General features: G+C 63.6%; 2 protein-coding genes and 1 long non-coding RNA gene across 3 annotated transcripts in view; 2 read left to right on the top strand and 1 right to left on the bottom strand.

Moving 5' to 3' along the window:
• NT5DC2 (5'-nucleotidase domain containing 2) overlaps window positions 1-358 on the top strand; it is a 51278-nt gene extending 50920 nt beyond the window's left edge. Inside the window, exon 14 of the mRNA XM_040247140.1 lies at window positions 21-358. Coding sequence (XP_040103074.1) covers window positions 21-282 — 262 coding nt within the window. The 3' untranslated portion in view covers window positions 283-358. The remainder of the gene's footprint in view (window positions 1-20) is intronic.
• STAB1 (stabilin 1) lies at window positions 275-25865 on the bottom strand. Its single transcript, XM_040247134.1, has 69 exons — window positions 25684-25865; window positions 21363-21499; window positions 20910-21025; window positions 20591-20676; window positions 20450-20519; window positions 19961-20056; window positions 19584-19694; window positions 19152-19348; window positions 18824-18954; window positions 18529-18653; window positions 18166-18245; window positions 17845-17982; window positions 17565-17705; window positions 17360-17422; window positions 16948-17061; window positions 16817-16870; window positions 16566-16646; window positions 16060-16218; window positions 15620-15682; window positions 15285-15380; window positions 14953-15039; window positions 14576-14687; window positions 13934-14120; window positions 13733-13826; window positions 13472-13630; window positions 12174-12269; window positions 11553-11648; window positions 11365-11412; window positions 11086-11216; window positions 10787-10898; window positions 10335-10412; window positions 10148-10246; window positions 9922-10020; window positions 9709-9840; window positions 9334-9462; window positions 9140-9196; window positions 8676-8759; window positions 8039-8234; window positions 7825-7920; window positions 7687-7732; window positions 7518-7594; window positions 7224-7349; window positions 6888-6961; window positions 6685-6759; window positions 6364-6486; window positions 6044-6091; window positions 5753-5830; window positions 5493-5639; window positions 4984-5124; window positions 4851-4910; window positions 4444-4620; window positions 4274-4360; window positions 4013-4162; window positions 3852-3908; window positions 3570-3771; window positions 3147-3296; window positions 2958-3062; window positions 2723-2830; window positions 2443-2636; window positions 2205-2349; window positions 1993-2126; window positions 1738-1903; window positions 1550-1659; window positions 1348-1467; window positions 1117-1266; window positions 933-1037; window positions 704-850; window positions 505-621; window positions 275-425 (listed from the first exon to the last, which is right to left on the bottom strand). Exons 1-69 carry the CDS (start codon window positions 25762-25764, stop codon window positions 369-371), a joined length of 7707 nt encoding a protein of 2568 aa, XP_040103068.1. The 5' UTR covers window positions 25765-25865; the 3' UTR covers window positions 275-368.
• LOC120868365 lies at window positions 3306-20750 on the top strand. Its single transcript, XR_005722199.1, has 3 exons — window positions 3306-3419; window positions 9615-9622; window positions 20739-20750. It is a non-coding gene; the product is annotated as an uncharacterized LOC120868365 (long non-coding RNA).
• Window positions 25866-27071: the final 1206 nt, after the last annotated feature.

Genomic DNA, 27071 nt, shown 5'->3' with positions numbered 1-27071 from the left:
GCCCACGTCTCCTTCGGCAGGTGTGTCACCAAGGCGCTGTTCAACGCACAGTTTGGGAGCATCTTCCGCACCTTCCACAACCCCACCTACTTCTCGCGGCGGCTGGTGCGCTTCTCCGACCTCTACATGGCCTCCCTCAGCTGCTTGCTCAACTACCGCGTGGACTTCACCTTCTACCCGCGCCGCACCCCCCTGCAGCACGAGGCGCCGCTCTGGATGGACCAGCTCTGCACCGGCTGCATGAAGACGCCCTTCCTTGGTGACATGGCGCACATCCGCTGAGAGTACCTTTATTGTCTGGATCAGGCCCGGCCCCACCTGTCCCGCCCTCTCCGGGCAATAAAAGCCGTCTCCCTCGTGCCTCTGTGTCACTTCACCTCGAGGATCCTCTGTGTGTCGGGGAAGTCCTCCTCTAGGAGCGAGTCCTGAGTGGGGGACTGTCGGTTACTGTCTGGGCCGAGGCTGGGTCCCGGGTCCCCTTGCCATCCCCAACCCCCCACTCACATCAAAGGGCTCACAGAAGGCCTCATGGCTACCAAAGACCGGGTTAGGAACGGAGACCAGAGTTGGGCTGGTCCCTTCCTGCCACGGGGAGAAGTCGTCAGCAGCAGCATCTTCTGCCTAGAAAGGCAGGTGAGTCGTGAGACCTCAGCAGCCTTGCTGGCCCAGACCCCACACCTCCCTCAGCCCCCAGCCCAGCTACCTGGAAGGCAGAGAAGCCAAAGCCCGTGGACCGGCTTCGGGCACGAAGGTAGAGGGCTCCAGCCACCAGGCCAAGGACGGCTCCAGCAGCCGCCACAGCCCCCACGCCCGCTGCCACAGGCGGGGCCTCCGGGGCCACCACTGCCCGCTGCGAACGAGGAGAGCGTGAGGGACCTGGCCGCAGCGGCCCCCTCACCCCTCCCCGCCCTGCCTGTCCACGCTCAACTCACGGCCTGCGGCGGCGCCAACAGAGGGCTGGCCAGAGTGTGGATAATGCCGTTGAAGGCCAGGATGTCCCACGTGATGACGCGGCTGACGACCACTGCCCCTGGGACCTGTAGGGAGACCGGAGTCAGGCCCAGTGATGATCAGCGAGGGCTGGGCCAGCAGGGCACGGGCCACCTCCAGACTCGCCTCAGGGGCCCGAGAACTGTTGCCAGGCCCCAGGTCGCTGATGACGAGGCTAAGGCCCGAGTGCGCGGGGAGCAGGGCACCCTGGCTCGCGTTGGTGCTCAGGAAGGTGGTGTTGGAGGCGTGCAGCTCCAGGTCTGGGCCACTCAGGGTCTGTGGGCACAGCACAGCTGTGGTCGTGGCCCAAGCTCAGAAAGCAGGATCAGGCCCTGCCCTCCCCACACTCCCTGTTACCGTGTTGTCGATGAAACCTTCATTGACAGGGACGAAGAGCGTCTTGTAGGTGCTCTCATCATCCAGGAAGTCCAGAAACTCGAGACCCCTCGGGGTGGCATTGGCGTAGCCCAGTAGCATCTGGGGATGGTGGGACACAGCATTGTGGGTGGGTTCCCTCCCCAAGGATCCCTGCTGCACCATACCCCTGGCCCCTAGGTACCCCGTAGAAGGTGGAGAAGTTGGCAGTGGTGGCCAGTACATCCAGCAGCTTCCCATTGCACACGCTGGTCCCGTCACCCACGAAGCCGTCGCGGCATCGGCAGGCCACATCTGCAGGGAAGGCAGTACAGCGAGTGAGTGGGTCGGCAGGGAGCGGCAGAAGCGCGCGGGCTTGGGGGGCGGCCGTACCTCGCATTCGGAAGCAGTAGGCATCCCAGCGCTCCGAGAGGTTCTCCCGGGCGCCCAGGCTGACCACGCCCACCTGGCCATCCCCACAGTCTGCGGCGGGGAAGACGACGGGGTGGGCAGCCGAGCCGTTGGCCAGCCAGCCCACAAGGCAGAGGTGGAGGCCCAGCTGTAATGGAAGAAGCACAGGCTGAGACCCAAGGCCCAACTCAGAAGGGCCCCCACAGGCTTGGCTCCAGACTCCCAGGCCCCACATACCTGCTGGGCAGCAGAGAGCTGAAGGAGAGAGGCAAGGACAGCTCCCTGGGCCCCACAAGCCACCTCAGCCTCTGAGAAGTTCAGGCCGTAAGGGCCACTGGGGGCCTGGAGGTGGAAGACACCGGCTCGCTTCTCTGCAGAGGGGAGGGATGCATGGTCAGTGGGCCACCACCTGGTAAAGCGAGGGTGCGAGGAGGGGCGGGGAAGCACACCCTGGAAGTGCAGGTCAGTGCACACGGCGTCTGCGTGACAGGGAGGCGGCCGGTCCAGGCAGCGGTCCACGGGTGGCTCGGGTTCCAGCAGACACTGCAGTCCATCACCCACATAGCCGGCGTGGCACACACAGCGCCGTGTGTTCTGGGGCAGGAGAGCAGGTGGGCACCCTTCAGGGCCTGGGGCAGCCAAAATCGGGGGGGCCCCCCACCCGGTGGCTCAGCTGCCCCTGCTCACCGGCCCGGTGTTCAGGCAGTCGGCGTGCTCACTGCAGCCGCCACGGTGGCCATCCTCACAGGGGTTGCGGGCCCGGCAGCTCCAGCCATCGCCCTCGTAGTCTGGCCAGCACGTGCAGGTGACCACTGTGCCCACCTGGCTGCAGTTGGCGTGCTCGCTGCAGCCACCACGCCCATCCTGGCACAGGTCCACCACTGGAGGTGGGAGGAGGGGGTTGGGCCAGGGCATGGGAGGGGACGGGAGGGGGCGGGAGGGGAGTGGGCCCTCCACCCCTGCTTACCTGTGCACGTGCGGCCGTCCCCTTCGTGGCCCAGGCTGCACTCACAGCTGTTGCCAGCGTGGCACACGGCCTGGGGTGCGCAGGGCGGAGCGCACACAGGCTGCAGCTCTGTCCCCCAGGGCCCACCCCACACATCCAGGTTAGTGGCTGCCCTCCTGGACTCCCTTCCATCCGAGTGTGCAATTGGGGCATCATTAGTGTGTGCAGGGTGGGCACAAGCACAGGGCCCACTCACCCAGCTGCACCTCACAGCGTGGCCCCGTCCAGCCCTCATCACAGAAGCAGGAGCCAGAGCCCCCCAGGCCCTCGTCACAGCGGCCATGGGAGGTACAGTTGCAGGCTGGGGAGAGAGGCAGGCAGGATGGTGTTGGCACACTGGCCAAGGGGGTCAGGGAGCAGGGCAGGGCCGGGCAACACAGCCTACCTTGGCACAGGGGCCCGAAGGCTCCCGGGGCACAGAGCTCACAGGCCGTGCCGGCGAAGTGTGCACGGCACCTGCACTCCCCGCTGCCGCTCATGCCGTCCATGCACGTGCCGCGGTGGTTACAGGGGCTGCTGGCGCCGCCAGGGCAAGCTCGGAGAGGGAGGGAGAGAGGCGAGGTCAGGCCTCGTCAGGAGCCCTGCACACGCAGCCCCAGCCTGGACACACTCCATCCTCCACCCAGTGGCAGCAGAGGCTATGGCACAAGCAGCCCCCGTACCACCTACACCCCGCCTCTCCTCAGAACACTCCCTCCTGCGGGTCCACTCACCCCCAGCCTGACCACCCTGAGCCCCTTGCTGTGCTCCCGGCCGTCTTGGGGGCTGGGAGGGCGGTCGGCAGAGTCTGCAGCCTCGGGATGCTCACCTCGGCACTCGCTGCCATAGTGGCCAGGGCAGCAGCTGGGCTTCCAGGTGGTGGTGACACAGTTGCGGTAGCAGCCCCTGCCCAGGCCTCGAGGCTGGCCCCAGTGGCTCGGCCGCGTCCACACACTGCGCAGGGCCAAGGGGTGCAGCGAAGGGGACGTCCAGAACTTGGAGAGGTAGCGCCAGCAGGCCTCGGGGCTGCCCTGGGCCAAGAGGGATTGGGCTGCAAACCTGCGCCTGTTGGGCCCTGTCTGAACCCACCACCTAGCACCCAGCCCCTTACCTGCTCCTGTGAGCCTGGAGGGCAGGGAGGTTCCAGCCCACAAATGCTGCAAACTTTCTGCAAGGCAAGGAAAGGAGGAGGCAACACGGCAAGTCAAGTGGGTGGACAGGACAGTGCCAAGTGACCTTGGCACCCCACCTCTGGCCTGTGGCCTCCCTCACCAGCCACAGCGGCCGGGTCTCGAAGTGGTCACAGCGGGCACCAAGGCCAGGTGGCTCCAGCAGCTGGTCAATGCCGTAGGCCAGGCCTCCCTCAAAGGGCAGGTGTCGCTGCACAATCTGGGCGGCGTCCTCTCCCACTGTGAGCGCACCCTGCCGGGGAGGGGCGTGCGGGAGGCGGGCGGCGTCACAGGCGTACTGCAGCCCCACAGTCCCGGCCACTGCCTCCTGCCGCCCTCATTCAAGCTTCCTCCCCAGACTCACCGGCCGTGCGCGGCTGCAGGAGAAGGAGATGGGGGTCCCATGCATGGTGCGCAGGGGGCCCAGGTTGGGCAGGTCAGATGCCAAGGCCTGAACACATGGAGCCATGGTTGGAGCTGGGTGGGCAGCCTGGGGGGCAGGCAGTAGGGACCACGCCCTGGGGGTGCACCCACCTCGACGTTGCGGATCACGTGGCCCCGCAGAATGGCTGCCAGCTTGTCACGGTGGTCCTTATGGTAGAGCCAGACCTGGCGATCGGGAGGCAAGGCTTCTAGGGCAGAATCTGTGGGCCACAGCATGGTGAGTGGCCTGTGGAAGGAATCCTGAAGCAGGGGCAGGAGCCCAGCCATCTGGCGAGAGAGAGGAGGTGCAGGCTGATAGAGGGGCCCGGACTACAGGGGCCTGGGAGGGGCTCCAGGGACCCGGGTGACCTTCCCACCAGCCACACTCCTCTGCAGCCATCCCAGGCCGACAGACATGGACATACACGCATGTAGTCAGATGTGTGGGCACATATGAGCACACACACGGACAGTCACCCGCATGTACACACACTGAAAAGCTCGCACGGGGCCAGTACCGTCACAAGGCCACTGAAGATCTTGTAACCGAAGGCCTCTGCAGCAGCGGTGAAGTTTCTCTGGGAACAGGGGCTCAGTGAGCACCGAGGTCAGGAGGGGAGGGAGGGTCCCAGGCCCGCAGCCAGGTCCTACCCGCGGAGCTGGGGCAGCGTCAGCTTCCCAGTGCAGCGCTTCCGGCGGCAGCAGGACGCGGTCGATGAAATGCAGGACACCGTTCACAGCCTCCTGGTCGCTGCTCACCACGCGGGCGAAGTCATTGATGTAGATGTTGCCCTGGGGGTAGGCCCGGGACCAAATGAAGCCAAGTGCCGGGGGCCCTGGGGCGAGTCTCGGGGAAGGAAGTGGGCAGGATCAAGGCAGAGGGCTGCTCTCGCCTCCTGCCAGGAAAACAGCTATTGGATTTGGCTGGTGGGAGCCCCACGGACACGGGGCCACACTCAGAAGTCCTGAGCCCAGGACTAGCCCCTGGCTGGTAGCACGCAGCGCCCAGGGCTGGCGTCATCTCCCTGTCAGTAAAGCCGGTGTGGGAAGGTGAGAGGGTCTTGAAGGCACCGGCGCAGGGCCCAGGTGAGGACCCTGGGGGCAGTGGAGTGCTGGGCCTGTGGACAGCCCGCGTCGGGGGCAGGCGGAGCTGGGCCTACCTCCCTCTCGCTGAAGCGCAGCGGATGCCCCGAGAGCGCGGTGGCATAGCCCTCCTCCAGCAGCTCCTGGCTTCGCAGCTGCCGGCAGCCAACAACGTGGTACCGGAACACAAGCTGGCGGTTGGCGCGAATCCGGGCCAGCTCGTCCTGCAGCAGGAGTCACGAGGGTACCGGGAGCCTCACTGCCACCTCTGTGCCCAGGCAGGGCCCACAGCCCAGCAGGCCCCCCCTCCCCAGCCTTGCTCCAAGGGCTGAGTCACCTGTGACATGTTGGTCATCAGATCTGCATGCGGCACAAAGACTGTGAAAGGTCCGTCCCCCTTGAGGTCCTTGTATTCCTGAGGGAGAGGGTAACAGCTTGAGTGGAAGAAGGGCAACTTGGGACCAACTTGAGGCTTCTACTGATTTTCCAGGAAAGACCTGGACTCAGAAACCAAACCAGCAGCCAGATCCTGACCAAATGAGACTATCAAGGCTCAGAGATAGGTGGGGCCTGCAGGTCAAAGAGGCCCAGGCTGGACCAAGGATGTAGGGGCCAGCTGGTCACTCACCAGGAGATGGAGGCTGAAGAAGGAGGCGTGCTTGTCCCGAAGCAGCTCCTGAGGCAGGGAAGGCAAGGGTCAGCTCAGAGTCTGATCGGCTTCATCAGGGCTGGTGCTTGTCCCAGCACCGGGAGCCCAAGGTCTGGCCAAGGCAGAGATGAGGAAAGGAAAGCCAGGGTGGTCTGCTCTGGGATCAGAATGGGTTTCACGGACCGTAACTCGGTCAGGCCTGGGTGGAGTCAGGATCAGGAGCAATAGCCAATACCATGGCTCAGGCCCATGGGGGCCACTGCCAGGGTCGGGTCGGGGCCCTCCCTGGGCGTCATTACCAGGCTGACGCGGGCTCGGCAGGTGAAGCCATCCCCCACGGTGCGGACTGCATCGCAGGCACAGGTCCTCTGGCCATCCCCCGTGCTTTTGCACACGGCATAAGGGCTGCAGCCTCCGTTGTTCTGCGGTGGGGACAGGAGAGAGGCAGCGGTGACTCCCAGGCTTCCTCGGCCCCCGTGAGCTTCCCTGTCCACGCCCCAGAGCCTTGGCCTCATGGGGCCCTTCAGAGGCGCTCAGGACCCCGCTGGGGCTCAGGAAGGCTGGGCCCCCCCTCCCTGATCCCTCCCTCTTTGACGCTGGGGGTGCCCTGGGGGCCTGACCTGGGAGCAGGGGTCCAGGAGCACACAGGCCCGGATGCCGTCCCCACTGTAACCTTCGCGGCAGCTGCAGGAGACCTGGTCACAGATCCTAGTCAGCGGGGCTGCGGGACGGAGGCGCGCCCCTCCGAGGGCCTGGTCTGAGGAGCACCCTGCCCTGCAGGGGACGGCCCAGCCCCAGTGTGCGGCTCCCCCAGCTGTCTCACCTGCTGGGGGCCTGTGGGGATACACTCGGCATGCATGTGGCAGCCTCCATGGCGGATGAGACAGCTGTTGGCTTCTGGGGGAAGAGGCGCTGGGATGAGGGCTGGCCCCCCCATCTGTCCGTCCATCCGGGTGCTCTCCCCCTACTCTCGGCACTCACCCTCCCACGTGCCCCTCAGCCTGTCCTGGCCTGACGGAAGCCAGATCCCCAGCCCACGCCAGCCCTGCTGTCCTGGCCTGACTGCAGCCAGACCCCCAGCCCACGCCAGCCCTGCTGTCCTGGCCTGACTGCAGCCAGACCCCCAGCCCGCGCCAGCCCTGCTGGGCCCCAGCCTCACCCTGGCACAGCTCCCCGTCGCCCGTGTAGCCGTCCAGGCAGGTGCACGTCCGCTGACCAGGTGCCACGGTCGTGCAGTTGGCGTGGGGGGAGCAGCCGCCGTGGTCACGTGCACACGGGTCCACCGCTAGGGGCAGACGGGCCCAGAGAGCTGTGAGCAGGGCAGGGGACAGCAGGGACCAGAGGCAGTGCAGGCGAGAAAGGGGAAGGCCAGGGGGAGGGTGAGACCCCAGAGGGGACAGAGGCTGGATCTAAAGGGCGTGGAAGGGGCTCTGGGGCAGTGGAGTGGCTGGACCTGAACAGGAGACACCGTCGCCCGAGTACCCCGCGGCACAGACGCAAGCAGGGGCTGCAGCCGAGTTCTGCACACAGCTGGGGGGACAGCAACAGCTCAGGAGGGCCTTCTGGCCCCCAACCCTGGCCCCAGCGCCCCCGCCCACCGGCCCCGGGCCGATCTCACTCACTTGGCATTGGGGTCGCACTTCTGCAGGCACTGAGGGCCTCTGATTTCTGCGGGGGTAGGAGGATGATGGTTCTGACCATGCGGACCCCAGAACCACCTCCCCAGGACTCGCCCCTCTCCCCGGGGGGCTGCTCCTCACTCTGGTCACAGCGGAGGCCCTGCCAACCCACGTTGCAGATGCAGCTTCCGTCCCCGCGGAGGCCCTCCTGGCACAGCCCGTGGGCGCAGTCGCACACTGGCAGCAGGACGGGGTGGGGGGGACAGGCGTCAGCCGGTGCCCTGCTCTGGGGTCTCCGTGCCCACTGCCCAGGGTGCCAGAGTCCCCACCTCTCCTGCCCGGCCCCCGGGTTCACCTCCGGTGCAGTTGGGCCCGTAGCGGCCCAGCTCACACATCTCACAGGCCGTCCCGTGGAAGCCCTCGTGGCAGCGGCACTCCCCGCTGCCCAGGAGCCGGTCCTGGCACTGCCCGTGGCCCGAGCACACGCCGCCCAGACCCCCCGGGCACGGCTCGCACAGGGTGCCAAAGAAGCCAGGGCAGCAGTCGGGCACCTGCGGGGGGCGTGAGGATGTCAGGGGTGGGAAACCGTGGGGGCTGGCAGGGCCAGGCATCTGGGGGCCACGGAGAAACAGAGCCTGCCCTCCACAAGCCTCTGCAGCAGAACTGAAAGAAGAGCCAGGCCAGACCCCACAGTGCGGGGCGTAGTCACCCCACTGCTGCCCCAGGGCTTGGCTGATACAGTCAGCTCCAGGCTGAGCCTTTCTCCCCCTCCGCACCCTCAGTCCCTGGAGATGTGGCCTCAGGGACACACACCAGCCCCTTCAACCTCAGCCCTCTCTCCCTTCCCCTTCCTCTGGGCATCCCGGCTTCATCTCTGTCCCAGCCCCCGCCGCTGCCCCTGAAGCCTGATCTGGCCTCCTGCCCTGCCCCACTCCCACCTCCTCTCTGGTCAAAGGCAGGGGGTGGGATGAGGGGCCTGTTTCAGGGCAAACCTGGATCTTCTTGGCACATGTGTACGAACAGCCCCGGGAGAAGGTGTAGCCAGACCGGTAGACACAGCTCTTCCTGGGGGTGTCCTGGAAACGGGGACAGGCAGAGGGCTCAGCCAGCGGTCAGGGAGGGGCAAGGTGGTGAATGGGCAGACAGACAGACTACAGTGATCAGCGGGTGAGACAGGTGAGCAGGACAGATAGCAGAAGGGTCAAAGAAGGACCAGGACAAACCCCAGGAAGAGAGGGTGGGTGAGACCCAGACGTGGCCCGCAGGCCAAGTGAGTCTTGGTGAGGCCTCCTCTGGGTAGACCTAACCCAGGCCTCCAGGCCTCCAGGGAAGTCGAGTGGCCCACGCTGCCCAGGAGCCCATGCCTGGGTGAGCAGAGCTGGGCTGGGGAGCCTGGGCACCTCGGGCGTGTGGGAGCCGGTGGAGCAGGGATGGAATGAGCCGGGCCCCTTCTCACCTCCAGCTGGTAGCCCTGAGTGCAGCGGAATTTCCGGCTACAGTTCACACACTTCTCCTGTGGAGAAAGAGGGCAGAGGATTAGGCGGTCCTGAGGCGGGGGCTCCAAACCCACCTGGCCTCCTCGGCGGGCTAACAGCTCTCCCACCCTCCCCAGGCGCCCCTCCCGCTAGCCAGCGCCGCCCAGCCTCTTACCCGCAGGGCCTCTGCGTGGCTGTGCAGGCAGCGGCTTGAGCCCACCGTCAGGACCCCCGACAGGCCGAAGAGCGAGCGGCCAGGGGCCTGCAGCACAGGGCCTTCCAGCGGCACATGGTTCACCTCGGGCTGGGGTGGGGGGCAGAGGCTGAACCTCTCTCCCCACCCCTCCCCACCCTTACCTCAAGGGCTGCAGGCCAGGGAGGTGCCCCAGATCTGGCGTAACCCCATGGACTAGGGGGGTCTCCCGGGATGGGCCGTCCCTGGGCCACAGGCTGGAGGTGCCCAGGTGGGGGAACTCCAAAGGAAAGGGGTGTTCAGGAGCAGGGTGCTGGGGGCAGGGTCTGCTTTGCCCACCCCCCGCCTAGTGCCAACCTGGCCACTGTGGTTGTAGAAGACAAGCCAGTGGGCGGGCCCCAGGAGGGAGTTGCGGTGCCCCCCCTTGCCCAGGGCCTCCGTGGAGAGCGCCTCGCCCAGGATCACGTGGTGTCGCACAACGTCCGAGTCCTGGAGCGAGGAGGAGAAGCTCAGGGGCTGTGGGATGGGAGGCTGGCCCACCCCCGGTGGCCCCAGCCCCGGTGATCTCACCAGGCTGCTGCTGTTGGCCTGGGCCTCCAGAGAGTGGTTGGTTGGCACGAAGATGGTGTAGGCGGTGGCAGCCTCAATCTGGGGAACCAGCCTGTGGTGCTAGGGGCAGGGGGCAGGTGTCAGGGGTGGCCCGCTCGCCCTCAGTCCCTGCTCTGGGAGCCAGCAGCCTGGCCACAGCCGGGGGGAGGGCGCCCCTGACCAGATGCCCCCCTCCACCTGCCCTTACCTGCAGCAGCTCCCGGAAGAGGTGGAAGGCAGGTACCGAGTCCAGCTGCTGCAGCAGCCCCTGCCCCCCTGGCACATCCCCTCTTGGAGGCAATAAGACCTGGCATGGAGCACAGGGGCTGGTCAGCACACCTCTGCCCTGGCCTGCCTAGAAGCTTCCCTGTGCACACGCCCCCCTCCAGCCATACCTGGCTGAGGACGTGGAGGACACCATTGGTGGCAAGGAGGTCAGCCACATCCACGCTGGCGTTTTGCACCCAGACCCTCTGGAAGACAGCAGGGAGAGCTCAGGAGACACAGGCAGACGCTTAATAGCACCAACAGTGGCTGCTGGCCACATGGTACCCAACCGACCTGGACACCCTCCAACTCAGGACCTACCACATGGGCACACAGACCCTCGCTGGGGGCCAGGCATGAGGGGACAGGTGTGCACACGCAGACCACAACAGACAGACAACCCCCAGCTGGGCACTCATTCCGGCCCGAAGACGCTGCCCGGTAGCAAATGCGTCCTGAGCACAGCGTCTGGGCTCGGCCCTGGCAGGGCGAGGGGACCCTGGGCTGGGAAGTCTGCAGCCACCACTCGAATCACCCCCATGCACTGTAGGGACCCTTCTGCCCAAAGCCCACCACATACCCCACTGACATTGTGAATCTCCCAGCGTACAGTGGGGTTCAGCGTTGATACATTCTGCCCGTGCAGCCGGGCCAGCTCCTCCTCGGACAGGGCGCCCTGGAGAAAATGGGCCCTGGAGGGACACAGTTTAGGAGGGACATGATTTAGGAGGGACATGATTTAGGGGGGCCATGGAACCAGGTTAGTGTAACCTACACACTTCACCCCAAAGGGTGAACACATGCCAAGTTAAGGACCTCTGGGGAGGGGCTGGGTCTTGCACGAGAACCCCCTCCCAGAGCCCAGCCCTGGCAGCCCACCTGACCAGCTGCGGCAGCAGCCTTGGCTGAAGCCAGAAGGCCTGGTCCTTGCTGCTCAGCCGACGAATGGCAGACTCCGAGGGCACCAGGGCTGTGACTCGGCTGTCGGCAGGAAAAGTGATGCCGGCCCCCTGTGCACGTGGTGTGTGGGGGTACAGGAGTCAGGAAGGCAGCTACCACCTTGAGATCGCAGCCCCCAGCCTCCGGGCCTGCCCTCCACCCCCAGCTGTTAGGTGGCCTGGATGTGAGTCCCCAGCCCAGCATTCCACCTGATCCTACCTTGATCCACTGGTAGAAGACAGAGAAGTGGGCATTTGCCTCCAGCTCCTAAAGGGAGAGAAAAGCTGAAGTCACCTGTCTAGAGCCAGACTTGAGTCCCTTCCCGGGAACCCTGAGCACTGCCCCACTGCCCTCCCCACTCCCAAGTACACGAGAGGACTCCTGTCGGAGAGCAGGGAACCACTCACCTTGAGGATGTCTCCGTAGCAGCTGAAGCCATCACCCCCATAGCCAGGAGGACACGTGCAGACCCGCTGGCCTCCCCCCACTGCCCGGCAGGTGGCCTGGGGTGAAAGGGCAGAGACACAGCCTCCATTCAGCACCCGATGGCAAGCAGGATAGCACCCCCCTCCATCTCTCTGTTCACCCCGGCCCACCCACTTGTCTGTCCACCTACCCACCGCTCTCTCCCTCCACCCAGTCTGGGTTCAAGCGGCTCCTTTGCTGGGCCTGGCCCTGCCCCCCAAGACCAGTGAGCATTTGACATGCGTCACACTGACCCACCACAGCAGACAGGGCAGCTGGGAGGCCCTGGACCCTCAGGAGAGGCCTGAACTGAGAGGAGGAGGAGCTAGCCAGGCCAAAGGGGCGGCAAGTCGGGGCAGGCAGTGGGGATGGAGTCTGGGCAGGGGTGTGGCCTTCATAAGGAGGCATCAAAGCTCTGTCTTACGGGCAAGCAGGTGACAGGGTTCAGATTTGGGATACAGAAGGATCCCAAACCTGACCAGAGACAGGGACACTGCAAGGGCCAACCTCCCCCAACCCTGATGCCTCCCCTGGGCACAGAGACCTCTCAGGGCCCCCCTCACCAGATCGTGGCAGCCCCCATTGCCCGCCCGGCAGGGGTCAATGGGACTGCACATGTAGCCATCTCCCGCGAAGCCCAGCTTGCAGGTGCACCGGCTCTGGAGACGGAGAGGTTGGGGGCAGGGAGCCTCATCGCACCAGAAGCACAAAACCCTTTCCTCCCCGACCGCTCAGCCCCCGATGGGTGCGCGCCTCTGGAGAGGCCTGTTCAGACCCCTGAGGAGCTTCTCCCAGCCCCACCCTCAGAGGGTTGCATTCCAGTGCAGAGATTGAGGCCCTGAAGGGAGACCAGCTCTCGGGAAGAATCCCAGGAAGTGATGCTGTCAAGAGGGGCCTCCCGTGCAGCCTGGGGCCTGGCCAGGCTGCTGAGGTCTGCAGCGCGGGTCCACACTGCAGGGAAACCGCTAGTGAGGCTCTCCGGATCTCAGCTGCCCCTCTCTGCATATTCAGGGCACCTCCACCTGCTTACTCCATCCTCAGCTCTGAACTTGAAAGCTCCTGATGGAGTTCGCATCCAGCTCTCAGGTCACCTGAGTGCCTCTGCTGAGGCCCCATGGGTGTGGTCCAGGGGCAGAGGGAGCCCCATGGGTCCCTGTGCCAGCCCGGGCCACCCAGAGGCTGACCTGGACACAGCCAGGCCTGGCCTCCCAGCCTGCATGTTCGATTCTTCAATGCTAGCCAGTCCGCGGGCTCACCAGCCTGACAGGCCTCACAGGGAAGGTTTCAGGTTCTGAGATCCTGTGACTGGAGTCTGAGACTCCCGAGTCCCAGAGCTGGATGTGCACCAGTCTAAAGATTTCAGGATGTCAGTCTCCTTGGGCAGGGGTCTCCTCGAGCTTTTGCTCAGCACTGAATCCCTACGTCTAGAACAGTGACTAGCGTGTGACAGGTGCCTGGTGACCTGTGGGAAACCAGTGAGCGAGTGGGTGAGCTACTCGTCATAAGACAATGGCCCCAGCAGCCAGTTAGAGCAGAGAACTCGTGGATTCTTGGTTATGAGAGTCCTCACCCCCGAGAGGCAGGAGTCACAGGCTTCTGGTCTGGAAACAATGCTGCCCTAGACTGGCACTGGAACGTACCTTCCTCTCAAACCATTGTGACCTTCACGTTGGCGTCTAGCACCTGCCCGCTGCTTTCAGACTGTACAACTCAGCATTTCAGAACTGGATTCTCACTTGTGTCTGAGGTTTGAGACCCTGAGCTTGAGTTCTTAGAGTGGATGTTGCTAGAGTCAGATGAGCTAGGGGGAGAGTCCCCCACTCCCACCCCACCCTGCCCTCTTGAAGCCTGCCAAGCTCACCTGCCCAGGCCCCACATAGCTGCAGAGGGCGTCAGCATGGCAGCCGCCTCGCGAGTCCAACTCACACTCGTCGATGGCCACGCAGACACGACCATCCCCACTCCAGCCCTTGTGGCATGTGCAGTGGTGGGCGCCCCGGGCCCCAGGGACACACTCAGCCTGTGAGAGCCATGGATAAAGGACTCAGGGTGGCAGGTTGGGGACGAGGGAGTCCCGCCTCTAGCCCATGGGTCAGGCTTTCAGGGCAGGGGCCAGGCTCACGTTCTCCGAGCACCCGCCACGGTCTGGGCGGGAGCAGGGGTCGCTGGGTGTGCAGGAGAAGCCGTCACCCTCAAAGCTATCCAGACAGAGACACCTGGGATGGGTGAATGAAGGGCCTCCAGTGAGCCTCAGGGAGCCCTGAGCAAACCGATAAGCATGGTCACGGCGGGTGGGGAGCAGACAGGAAGCCCACGTCCTCACCTGGAGACACCCCCCTGGTTAACGCAGCGGGCATGTGGGTGGCACTGCTGGGCCTGCTCCGTGGACCCACAGCTCACCATGGACTCGTTGCAGAAGCGGCCGCTGAAGCCTGGGGCACATGTGCCACGCTGGCATACCCCCCCACTGCCCGGACGGTTGTCACATAGACCATGGACACAACCGCAGTCTGCAAGGAACAGATGGAGCAGGGAAACTGAGGCAGAGGCATGGCTGGCTGGGAGCCAGGATGCAGCTGGGCAATGCTGGGACTGGAGCAGCCAGAAAAGGTCTGACTGCAGGGTCACAAAGTCAAGCCATCCCAGACTCGAAAGGAGAGAGGAAGAAACAAGAGTGGAGCAATTCGTTGCTTACAGTCACCCTATTCTAGCTGCCCTGCTCCCAACACCATCAGAAAGTTCTTCTGTGTGTCTGACCTAAACTCTTCATGCTTTAGATTGAACCGTGGTTGTCTTTCTGGCATGGATCAAACAGACACCTGTTTGTGTTTCCAAAACCTTCTCCATGACCTATGGCCTGAACCCTTCTTCCTGAGGTTCTATTTCATGTCTTGGGAGTCCCCAGCCCACCTTGCAAGCAGACCCTTTATCTCCCTGGCAGGGGGCCTTGGCCAGGACCACCCACCTTCCTGGCACTGCTCTCCATGCTTGTTCGGGTTGGAGCAGATGTGGCAGGCGATGCCCTTGTAGTCTGGGAAGCAGAGGCAGGCCCCACTGCCCTGGACCCCATCGCTGCACTGGGGGTGGGCAGGAGGCAAGAACAGTCACTGGGAGGCGATTATCCACACCCTCTCCCGCAACACCCCTTCTCCCCACAGCCTAGCTCTGCGCTCCTGCTCCCTGCAGAAGACCTCCTGCTGGAAGAGACCTTGAATCACGGACGCTGCCCAAAGAACCAGCCCCCTTAAAGGCACCTGGCCCAGGAGGGTTCATGGGTGACTTCTGCTCAACCTAGGTGCCCCTATCCCCCCACCCATCATGCCAGGGCAGGAGAGGACTCACGTTGCCTTTGCCGTAGCAGGGGTTGGAAAAGCCCCCAGGACACTGTAAACAGTCAGGCCCAAAAAACCCTTTGCAGCAGCCAGGTTTCTGTAAGAGAACACATCGGAGGATCTGTTGGGAGCCATGCTGACCCTCAGTGCACCTGGCTTCTGCTCCCTGGTCCCGTGTCTGCAGCAGGGGGTGGGCGAGGCCCCTCTGGGACACCTTTTCCACCATTAGGAGGCAGCACAGCTCTCTGAGGATGGCAGCCCACCCAGCCATCCTGGGGGGCTCCCAAGGAGAAGCCAGTGCCCTGGGTCGCCAGGGAGCGAGCGTCCCGTGCCCAGGCTCACCTGGATGGTCTGGTTGCAGTAGTGGGCGCAGCCCTTCTTCAGGACGTTGAGCCCAGTAGGGTCGTGGATGTAGACACACTCCTCAGGAGAGATGTCCTGGGTGGGCCGAGCCAGGCTGGTCAGCAGGCAGGGGTCCTGGGCCGGACCCCTCGCCAGGCAGCCCTGGTCAAAGGACCTCACCCCCACCCCCGGGCCGAGCACTTCCACTGTCAGTACAGCTGTGCCTCCAGGGCCAGCCAAGTCTTCCAGCCCAGCTTCCCCACCCTGAGCCAGGGCAGAAACCTCGCTGGGCAGTCAGGAGTCAGCCCCCAAGGACAGGGCCAGGGGCTGCTCACCAGCTTCACGCTGTTGGGGGGGCACGTGCTGGTGTTCAGGGCTTGGCAGTCCACACAGGAGCCCTGGACAGGGCAGGGGGAGGAGGGGAGAAGGCTAAGTCAAGGTTTATTTATTTAGCAAACCCTAAGATGGTGGCACTGAGCCAAGGCCTGAGATAGGAGAAAAGTCAGCACAGGAGAGGGCAGGGGAGGTGGGGAGGGGGCATTCCAGGGGGTGAAGGCCTCGTGGTGAGAGAGGCCCGGGCGGGGAGGCTGGGAACAGGGTGGAAAGGCACGAGTGATGGCCAAGGGCCTGTCAGGGGGACTGCTGAGGGCTGGGCGTGGGACATCCAGGCCAAACTGTGGGGCCTACGCCCGAGCCCCAGAGCCACCCACTCTAGAGGACTAGACAGAGGCGCCCCTTCTCCCTGGAAGGCGGCCCCCACACAAGCAGCACTCACCGCCACGACCGCGTGCTGTTCCTCGTTGCAGAGCTTGGGCAGGATGGGCAGGATGGTCGGGGGTAGCAGGATGCCCTCCAGCATGTGGATCACGCCGTTGGCAGCCCGCACGTCCACGCTCCGCAGGGGGACCCCCTCAGGTCCCAGCAGGATGCGTCCCTGTGGCAGAGCACAGAGGGCACCCTCGGCCTGCTCCCCCTCAGCACTCCTCGTGCTGTCGAGGCCCACCCTGCTGGCCACCTCTTTACCGCCCCCTGGCAACATCTCCTGCCCTGGCAGAACCGCTCCAGCCTCCATGCCCTGATCCATGAGGTTTCTGCCACACGGAGCCTCCCCGACTTCGCTGGGAACCAGGACAGGGATTTGGGCTGTGCCTGCTCCCACATGACCCCCACCACGGCCTGCCTGAGCTCGAAGGGCTCGAAGCACAATAGCAGGTCCGAAAGAGGCTTGACACTGGCTGGTCATCACCAGCCCCTCCACTGGTCCATCCCTGTGGAGCTTACCTCCTCTGAGATATTCACAGCCAGGATCTGGTTTGCCATGGTGAGCACCCGACCCTTGGAGATGAGCTTCTCAACAGTCAGCTGGGGTGGAGGAAACGGTGGCCTTAGGCCGGGCACTGGCCACACCTTGGGGCCATGCCCAGTCCTGCCCAGGTGAAAGGGGGCCCGGGGGAAGACTGGACTCTGCAGACAAATCCTCTGAGGGCCCAGAGGCAGGTGTCAGCTGGCCACCCTCCCAGAGGACCTCTCACCTGGCCATGGTTGTAGACGTGGTACCTCACCAGTTCCTGCAGTTTGGAGAGACCCTGGCAGGAGAGAGGGGTCTTGGCTGCTCAAGGCTCTGGGCCCTGTATCCCCAGCCCCCTCTCTCTGATGAGCTTACCGCCGTGAAGAGGTAGACCAGGCGGCCATCCCGCAAGCCATCCACTGCCTCGTTGCTGGGGGCAAAGACTGTGAAGGGCCCGGGCCCATCCAAGAAGGAGGGCAGCCCGCAGTTCTGTAGTGGTGAGAAGGAGGCTAAGGGGCTCCGTGGCCAGCCCTTACCTCTAAGTCCTGCCTGGGCCCTGCGGCGCTCAGCCTGCAGGGAACACCCACCAGGAGTAAGTGGGAGACACTGGCAATGGGTTCACGATACCACAGAGCCTCAGGATGGGGATGGGCAGGTTCTAGGACGGGGGCGTGGGCCAAGGCCCGTCCTACTCCGGAAACCCAGATCACTGTGGGGCTACATTCTGGGCAATGAGGGATCCTGGCCAAAAAGATCAGATGGGCTGGGACCTTTCCACCAAACTCACCTCCAGGATGGTTTCAAACCGGGTGAACACCTCATTGGAGGCAAGGATCTGGCCGATGGTCCTCTGTAAGAGGGCACAAGCATGAGGGCCCAGAGGGGAAGGAGCTCCACTCCAGCCCTGCCCAGAGCTGCCGCGGGGCCTTCTCTGAACTCAGCGCAGGTCAGAGGTCATCCAGAGGCACAGGGCTGGGGGAACAATAGCTTACCTTGGGGTCCTCAGGGAGCTCCGGTGGGGGCTGCAACCGCAAGGCAGTGACGACGTGGAAGAGGCCGTTGGCCGCTGGGTAGTTAGCCTTGTGGATGGTAAATGTCTGCTGCGGCTGGTCTTGGTATTTGTAGGTATATTTCTGACGAGACATGAGCTCATTGGCTCAGACTCCAAACACCCACCCCTTGTCCTTAGGCTCTATCCGCCTCCACGCCTCCTCCTGGGCTGTGTTCCCCACCTGTGACTCCTCTGGTCCCCAGGCTGAGGCCCCTGCTTACCCTGAACCGGCTGAAACTGACAGTGATGATCTGCCCAGCCAGCGTCCACCAGCGGCGTGGAGCCTGGGCCCCCGCCTCCTCCAGCATGTGCTGGCCGGCGATGATGTGCTGTCTGCACAGCTGCTGGGCGACGGATGCCTGCGGGCACAGGGGCGGGGGGGCCGAGTGGGCCCAGGGCGGCTGGTCCTCTATCGTGCCACCCCGCCCGAGCAGTGGGGGGACAGGGAGCCTCCCAGGGCTTGGTCCTGAGTGCACGGGTGGTGGGGACGCTTTTCGGGCCCTTCAGCCAGGGGCGGGTCCAGGGAGGAGGCGGGGGCTCACGTTCATGGTCCTGGAGGAGACAAGCGGTGCCAGCACAGTGAACGGGCCTGACGTGCTGAGGATCTCCCGGCACCCCTGGTCTGGGGACAGGAGGGGGCACATCAGAATGGGTCTGGGAGGCCTGCAGGCATCAGTTCCAGGTCTTGGAGCATTGTTGGGGGGTGGGGGGATGTTGGGGTAGGTCTCAGGTGAATGAGGACATCGGCATTTAGGGGGCTAGCTCCCACCTCCCTCATGCACCCCAACCCAGTCCATGCTCTGCTTCTACTGCTCTCGGGCAGAGAAACAAGGCATCTCCGGAAAGTCCACCAAGGATGCTGGGTGTGAGGGGTGGGGTTTCTGGCAGGCGGCAGGGTCACACACCCAGCATGGCAAAGGCGACTCTCAGCCGCAGTAACATGCTCGTCTGGCTGGCCTTCTGCACCTCGTGGAGCAGGTGTCCATAGCAGGCGCGCCCGTCCCCCACCTCGCCCTCTTTGCACACACAGCTGCAGACATGGGTAGAAACCAGTCAGGTTGGGGGGGCATGGCCAGGCTCCCCCTTCCAAACCTCACCCACCACCCGCACAGGCCCTGAGGTTCACACGGGCACACACCTGCCCCGGGCTGGCGGCCCTCTCTGCTGTCCCTGGGGCCAGCCCGAGGCCCCTGTGCTCACCTGGTCTTTCCATCTGGGGTCACTTGGCACGTGGCTGAGCGGTCGCAGGAGAAGGCAGAGCAGTGGGCGAAGCAGCCCGCGGAGCTGTCGCGGGCAACGCTGACCAGGCCTGGCTTACACAAGCAGGAGACCTGGCCGCCCAGCCGGGGAGGGCGGGGTGACACCACGTCCGTGAGAACCCAGAGGGCTCTGCTGGCCCCCCGGCGCCCTCCCAGACGTGGGCTGTCATCCTCCTCTCATTTCATAAATGGGGCAGCTGGGCCTCCCAGAGCCGTGACAGAGCCACAGCCGGAGTGAGTGGGGGCAGCGCTAGGGGCCGCCAGCTCACCTGGCCTGGCCTCCTGTACAGACACAAGGTGGAGTTGCTGGGGCAGCCGCCGTTGTTGGTGGTGCACGGGTCCTGGGGCAGACACACTGTCCCATCCCCGTAGTGGTTCTCAGGGCAGCGACATAGGGCCTGCCCTCTGGGACCCACAGAGCACTGGGCAAGCGGGGAGCAGGGTGGCGGCCGGCAGGGGTCGGAGGCTGCGGGGCACAGAGCGCCCACGTGAGCCGGGCCCCAGGAGCCCCGGCCTCCGCAGCCTCTAACCGGGGTGGCCCAGAGACGCTGAGCAGGCTGGTCCACACCTTGGGGACGGGCCCTATTTCCCTCCCTCACAGACAGCTCTCCCTCCCTGAAAATGGCCAGATTGTACTTGCTGCTTTAAAAGGATGCTCACCCTGAGCTGGGGCCCTGGCCTCCTCTAGCCCCCTGACTTACCCCGGCACTCGTGACCCTGCTGGGTGTAGCCAGGCAGGCAGCTGCAAGAGGGGGCCTCTTCAGAGCACTGGGAGTTCCGAGGACAGTTCAGGGCCTGGCAGGCAAGCAGCTCTGAATGGAGAAAGGTGAGGATTTATTACAGCAGCTCCAGGTTCCAGGCTGGGGAGGAACACTGGAACAAAGAGGCTCTGCCCACTCTGCTGTGTGACCCTGGCCAGGGCCCAACCCTCTCTGGGCCTGTGGGCGTTGAGGGTTTCAGATGACACCCCCTCCCCCAGCCAGCTGTGGGCCTCTCACACTTAGAAGGAAGCCAGGCTGCAGGCAGAGGTCCCACCCTGCTCTGGCTGGTGAGGAGTGCCAGCCCAGCAGCTGCTCACCGTGGTCACAGAGGGCTCCAGTGTATCCAGCAAAGCACAGGCAGCTTCCATCCCCGCGCGGCCCGTGGCGGCACACGCCGTATACACATCTGCACACTGGGAGGGACACGCAGGGAAAGTGGGATCCCGGCCCCACCTGGCAGGCACGTGGGGATGTTGAGCCCATGCCCTCTGCATCTCCAGAACTCAGCGCCCACGGGCACAACCTCCAGATGACAGAGGCATGGGGCAGGACCGCAGGGGAGGTAGGAGCCCAGGGCAGGCACCTGGCCTAGTCTGAGGGCTCAGGGAAGGCTTCCTGAAGGAGGCCTCCAAGAACAGCACGTGCAAGGGCTAGAGATGTGATCAAGCAAAGCTCGCATCCCCAGAAGAGATGTATGAGGCTAGACGGCTGGGAGGGAGTCTGACAGCGGTTGGTCGGAGGGACTGGGTCCACACTGGCCCCCAAGTGGACACCGGCCCTGCCCTCCTGCTGGGCCAGTGGCTCACCTGACTGGCAGTCAGGCCCAAACCGGTTGGGGTCCCGACACTCCTGGCAGGCTGAGCCACCAAAGTTCTCCTGGTGGAGAGATGCACCAAGTTAGCACAGCCCCTCATGCTCCCCCCAACCCAGTGCCACCGGGCCCTCACCTGGCACACGCAGGTCCCATTCCCATCTATGCCATCCAGGCAGGTCCCGTGGCCGCTGCATGGGGTCTCGGCACCGCCGGGGCACTCTGCATACCCACACACACACACAGAACTCAGGTCTGTCCCGAGGACCCCCGGTTCGCCCAAGCCCAGCAGCTCTGGGCAGCCCCAGACGTGGGCCCTCCCCTGGGGGCAGCCAGAGTCAGGTGGCCAAGCTGTGCATTAAATGAGCCAGATGAAGGGGCATGCCAGCGGGCGGGGGTGTGAGGAGCAGGGCTGGGACCCCCCCCATACCATAGCACTGGGACCCCCCCCATACCATAGCACTGGGCCCCCCAGTAGCCAGGGCAGCAGGCCTTCTGCACCATGTCCTTCCAACACTCCAGGCTGCAGCCGCTCATGGACAACAGAGAGTCCCCCAGCTGGACCTCATAACTGGGGACCAAGGATGGGCAGGGCGATATGAGGACTGCCCCCTGCACCCCCCAGCCCAGCCTCCCCACCCTGGGTTCCGCTGCTCTTACTCCTCCCTGCATCCCTTCCATCCTGGACCCGAGCTGAGCACAAGGCCTGGCCCGCGGTGGACACTCAGTAAATAGCGTCAGGCCCGCCTCCTACTCCTTTCTCCCTGCCTATCTCTATCCCACTGGAGGGGCCAAGAGACATGTAGATGAGTGAATCCCTGCCCTTACTCCCCAGGCCTGCCAAGCCCTCTTGGTCCCCTGCCACCCCACAGGACACCCCGGAAGCAAGTGACGGTGAGGGGGCACACCGGCAGTCCTGTGAGATCTTCTCCGGGAAGGCTCGAGTCCAGCCTAAGGGACACACTCGCTTCTTGATGGCGGGGCACGGGGTGCAGGGTATGTGAGTGACGAACTTGGTCTTCACATCGCAGCGTTTGGACCGGACCTGGCCCAGGGGCAGGGTTTGGAGTGAGAGGCCTGGACCCTGCACACAGCCAGGCCTCATGGTCACAGCAAGGCCGAGCACCCCTCTCTCCAGGTGCTGGTTCCCCATCTGTTCATTGAGGAGGCCCTGAGTCTGAGGGGACCCTGCCTGTCACAGGCTGTCCCCTGCCACAGTGCGTCCCCATGTCCACAGCCATGCACCTCTGCCTGGGGGCCTGGAGGCACGCACAGAAGCCCGAGTCTCTGCCTTCTGACTTAAAGGGCATCTGGCATTTTTGTTCCGTTCTGGGTGAATCCAAGGAGGAAACTGAAGCCTGGGCAAGTGGCCCTCGCCCGTAGCCACTCAGGGACTTTAACCTAGACTCTCAGCCTAGTACCAATTCTCACCTTTCATTTAAACACGAACGCTAGGTGACAGAGATACACTGCTGGGGAGCGGAACACAGCCACAGCATGCCCCAGCCGCAGGCAGGACGAGAGCTTCAGCCCCAGGCTGTGGGGCTGCCCGTCCAGCTGGCCCCCTGCTCTGACCACATCCCTAGCTCTATGCTGACTGACCGCCTCCGCCAGCCGAGGGCCCTGCCTGCTCCCTCAGGTCAGAGGCCCAGCAGCCGGCACCATGCCTGCAATAGACCCATGCAAGCAGGCATGTGGGAGGGAGTCTGAGTTTGGGCCAAGTGGCCCCAAGCCCTGGTCCAGGCCTAACCCATGACCCCACATGCCAGCTGGGACCCAGGGGGCCACTGCCCATCACTAGGCGGGCAGTGCTGGCAGTGAGGGAGCTGAGAGGACTCATGTGGCGTCCCGGGGAGGCAGCTGTTGAGTTGGGACCTGCGGGATGCATGGAAACTGATCAGAGGCAGTGCTCCTGGCAGAGGAGACAGGAGAGGCAAAAGCCAGTAAGTGGGAAGAAGCAGACAGCCGCGTGTGATGAGGCAGAGACAGGCAGAGGGGCTCGGGCCAGGCCAGCGAGGGGAGGTAAAGTCCAGAGGAGCGTCAGGACTCACTTGTGTTTTCAACGGGTCCTCTGACTGCTGCATGGAGAACAGAGCAGGGGACAAGGAAGAGAGTCATCCAAGTGCCAAGAAAGCCCCAAGTCCCACCTCTGGCCTGTCACAGCTCCCGCAAGTCTACCGCCTCTGGGGCTACCATCATGGCAACGATGTTCCAACTTTCTACAGCACTGACCCTGAGCGACACTCCCGGCTGCCGGGAGAGAAGAGACCCCAGGGAGGAACACTTTGATGAGGTGAGGTTTCAGGGACTTGAGGCCTGGTCTGGAGACGCTGACCAGTTCCCATCTGAAAAATGCTGAACACACTCCAAAGGGAGTGAACCCAGAATATCTCTTTCCTAGAACACATCACAGATGTGTGGCTCTCCAAGCGAGAGAAAAGGAGAAATAGTGCCTGAACCCTTTTCTGGTGAACATGAAGGGCCCGGGGCCTCTCCCCACTGCTGAGATTTGGCCTTTTCTGCTCCCTCTGCGGTCTGCAAAGAAGGAAGTTGCTGTGGGAGGCCTCAGGCTGGCTGTAGGCTGGATGCTATGGTCTCATTCCCCATCCTGACACTCAGGCTTTGCTGATCCAGGGAGTAACTAGGAAGTTGGGTAACTCCCAGCCAGGCAGCTGCTGGCTCAGGGCAAAGGCTTGGCACGCAGCTGGTTCCCCTGAGGACCACCTGGCCAGCCAGACACAGCTGCCAGCACCATCACCAGGGGCCTGGGGACCGGCAAGAGAGCACCGTCTTTACTCCTGGACAGAAGGGGGTCCCATTAAGTAGGGCACGAGTTACCAGCATGGGAGGAAGCTGGAGCCTGTGCCCTGTTGGTGGAGTGGATACACATTCATGAGATGTTGCATCTGTAAATCGGTGATGGATGGACGCATAAACCAGTGACCAAATCACACCTTTCTGAACCCTCACCGGAGGTGGGCACTCAGGCCCCCTCTGCCTGGTGGCCTACAACCTCACCACTCACCCCACTGGGTGGAGTGCAGCTGGATCCCAGCCGAGTGCTGAATCAGATTGCCTTCTTCCCGAGGGCATCTCAGGACCCGTCTGAGCCGGGCAGGCACTGCCTCCCTCCCTGTCCTAATCCAGAACTGATTCTGCAACGTCTGCTTCCCACAGAGACACTCTGGGGAAGTTAAGAAGACACGAGGTGTTAAGCTTGTTGAGAGAAGATGAAAGAAACTCCCCCAAGCTGGGGTCTAGGGCCCAAAATCCAAACTCCCTCGAGACCAAGGGATCTCCAAACTTCTCCTTGTTGTAGATCAATGTCCCTCTCCCCTCAAACCCCAGCTGAAGACTGCAGATTTCACTTGCATCAGCATGTGCCCAGCAGAAGGGGCCCTGGGTGAGACTTGAATAGGCAGGTGCTAAGCCCCCTCCTCCAGGAAGCCTTCCCGGACTTTGCTGCCTGAACCTCCGTGTGTCAGAGTCCTGCTCCTCACTAACTGGGACCCAGAAGTCATCCCGTCCCCTCAGAACTTCAGTTTCCTAATGTTCACAGTGAGCCTCATGCTACACACGGTGCTGAGAGGCCAGCGTTGACACATTCCTGACAAAATCCCCAGGGCCTACTTCCCTTGGCCCGGCTGGCTGAGCCCCAGCCCCAGAAGGCAGATTTACAGGTGGTCTGTGACAAGAAAGGGCTTCTCAGATGGTGCTAGTGGTAAAGAACCCGCCTGCCAGTGCAGGAGACTAAGAGACCCGGGTTCAGTCCCTGGGTCGGGAAGATCCCCTGGAGAAGGCAATGGCCACCCACTCCAGTATTCTTGCCTGGAGAATCCCATGGACACAGGAGCCTGGTGGGTTACAGTCCACGGGATTGCAAACAGTCAGACACGACTAAAGTGACTTAGCACGCAGCACACGTTACAAACTCCCAGCCTGAGTATCCCCCCAAAGACCCGTCACAAGAACATGAGGTGACCTTTGACATTCCCTTGTGTTGTACACACGAGGAAGCTGAGGCAGGGAGGAGGCAGGAACCACCTGCAGGGCTCAGCAGGGCCTGAAACCCTGGCTCCGCCACCATCTCCCTAACCTTTTCAGCCTCCGATCTGCCCGTCCCCAGCCCTGACCTGGCCCTGAAGCTGGGGAGGCCCCTCTCCCCGCCCCTCCTCTGAGGGACCACAGGCGAATGAGTGAGCCCCGTGGCGGCACGGGGCCTGGGTCCCCAGCTGGTCCTGCCTGGCAGTGGGGCCTTGGGCAAGTCCTTGCCCTCTTGGGAGCTCAGTCTGACTGTCAGTGATTCAAGGACTGTCACCACACCGAGGGTAGGGAGCTCTTACAGAAACTCCAGTCGGGATAACCCCCACAGTGGGGCTGGGCGGACCTGCAGGCAGGCAGTCCGAAGGGGGCTTGTGCACGTGAATCCGACAGCCGTGCCCTCGGACCCTGTCAGCTCCTTCCTCGTGGCCGATCAGGACTCACAGGGCGTGGCTCCAGAGCAGGACTAACCTGTCTCTATAATCTCTGGGTTGGCTGCCTCAGGCGGAGAACAGGGCCCACTGCTCGGGGACTGGGAAGATTCAAAGGCATGACGTCCCTGTGCCCAGGGCTGTGTAATTAGTGAACAGCAGCTCAGATGTGAGGGTGTGATTGGAGGCTGCTGTTTGCCCAGGAGGACTGGGTGTGAATAGACCTCACTATGCCTCTGGGTACTCTCGGGGCAGGACACAGGCACACACACACATGCACACACCCAGCACGCCTACACACAGCCCACGTGAGCCTCTCAGTCTGTCAGCTCCGCAAGGTTGGGGGTGACCACATCTCCCACCCTCAAGCCAGGGCCAGAGAGAAACCGGGCCTCGTTCCAGGCAGGGGGATGGGCCTCGCTCCATACCCCCAACCCTCAGGCTGGGAAGCCCTGGGAGAGCTGCCCCACATCACCTGGCTGGCTAGCCAGAGACAGGCCACCCCAAAGCAGCGAAAACACAGACCTCAGCCTGGGGAAGTGGGCACAAGAGCCCAGCCCCAGCGAAAACACAGACCTCAGCCTGGGGAAGTGGGCACGAGAGCCCAGCCCTCCGTCCGGCTCAGAGAAGGTCAGACAAGCAGCAGCTTCCCTGTGTCACCAGCCCCGTGCCTGCTCCATGAGCACACCCTCTCTGCTCCCACTGTGGCCAGGAGAGCCTGGATATCACGCCCCCCCAATGACCAGCTCACACTCACCTTCTGCTCCCCAAAGAAGCTGGGGCCTGCCAAGCAGAGAGCCAGGAAGCAGAGCAGGAGGTGGCCACGGGGCCCTGCCATGGCCAGTGGTGGCTGGCGGGCACGTTGTCCGGAACAGAATCAGGGCAGTGGTGTGGGGAACGAGCTCTAGGAGGCAGGCACTTCGCTAGCAGGCAGGACGGGGCGGGCAGGCGCTTTAAAAGCAGCCAGGAGGCCCCGCCAGCTCCCCCCCACAGGAACCCGCCAGGATTTCCTCCTGCATATCAGCAGCCTGCAGGCGGAAGGGAAGGTGCTGGCCACTGACCCCTGCATGGATGCCTGGGCCCTGCTTGGGGCTTCCTGGCCCGGGACCCTCCTCCTGGCATCACAGCCTCCAAGCCCACCATTAGCCACAAGCCTGGGGTGTATCAGAGTTGGTGAAGCCCATTCAGGGGCAGATGCAAGACAACTCCCTACCCCAAGCACCTACAAGCCCAAAATGTTTCATTCAGAGGCTCGGGGGCGGTTCTGGAGGGTCGGGGAGACGGCAGCCTCAAAATCGGGTCTGGCCGCCTCCATCTGTCCAGCTGTTCAGGGCACCTGGTGGCCTCTGTGCTAAGTGGAGGCTGTTCCCTGCCACCTGCCCGGCTTCACTTGCTCACCTTCAACTGAGCTTGCCCCACTCCACCTCCACCGCCCCCGGACCCCCATCCCTGCCACATGCCCTCTCCCAAGGGGCACCCGCACTGCCAGGAGCCCTCTTGCCCCAGTCCAGTCTCCACTCAGTCCTGAGGCTTCCCCCTGCACCCTGCAACCCCCTCCACACCAGGCCGGCCTCTCTGACCTGCTGCCTGCTCCCTCTACTCTGCTCCACCACAGGTTTTTCTATCAACACTCTGTTAAGCATAGAGTAAGCTCCCTTGGCACTGCCATTACCCCCCAGATCCTCACAAGACTCACCACAAAGTTCAGTCTCGGGTCTGAGGTCTCCAGCCTGCACCTCCTTCTAGCACTGGCCACCGGCGAACGCCAGTTTATTTATTTTCCGTCCCCTGCTGGAAGGTCAGCCATGGGAGAGCAGGGATGGAATCTGGATTCACACAGACTCCGTTCAGATTGGTGGGATGAATGAATGAGACGTTACTCTTACTATGCTGATACTGGTGGGGGAATGGAGGCTCAAAGGGGTAGGCAATTTCGTCCAAGATTGCTCAGCTAACCAGTGGAAGGATCCAATCCCAGCTCTGCGGCTTGTGGGGTACCCTGCCCCCCACTACACTGCAGATGACCCCGGCCAGGTCCTGTCCTCATGGACCCAGGCTGGGGTCTGCACTTACCTGCTGGGCTGCGTGGTCTGGGAACAGCAGTCCAGGTGTACGTGTGGTGGGCCCTGCCTCTGGACTATAACT

The sequence above is a fragment of the Oryx dammah genome, unplaced genomic scaffold, assembly GCF_014754425.2.
Source record: "Oryx dammah isolate SB20612 unplaced genomic scaffold, SCBI_Odam_1.1 HiC_scaffold_9, whole genome shotgun sequence".
NCBI lineage: Eukaryota > Metazoa > Chordata > Mammalia > Artiodactyla > Bovidae > Oryx > Oryx dammah.
This window is presented reverse-complemented; position numbering and strand designations above follow the sequence as displayed.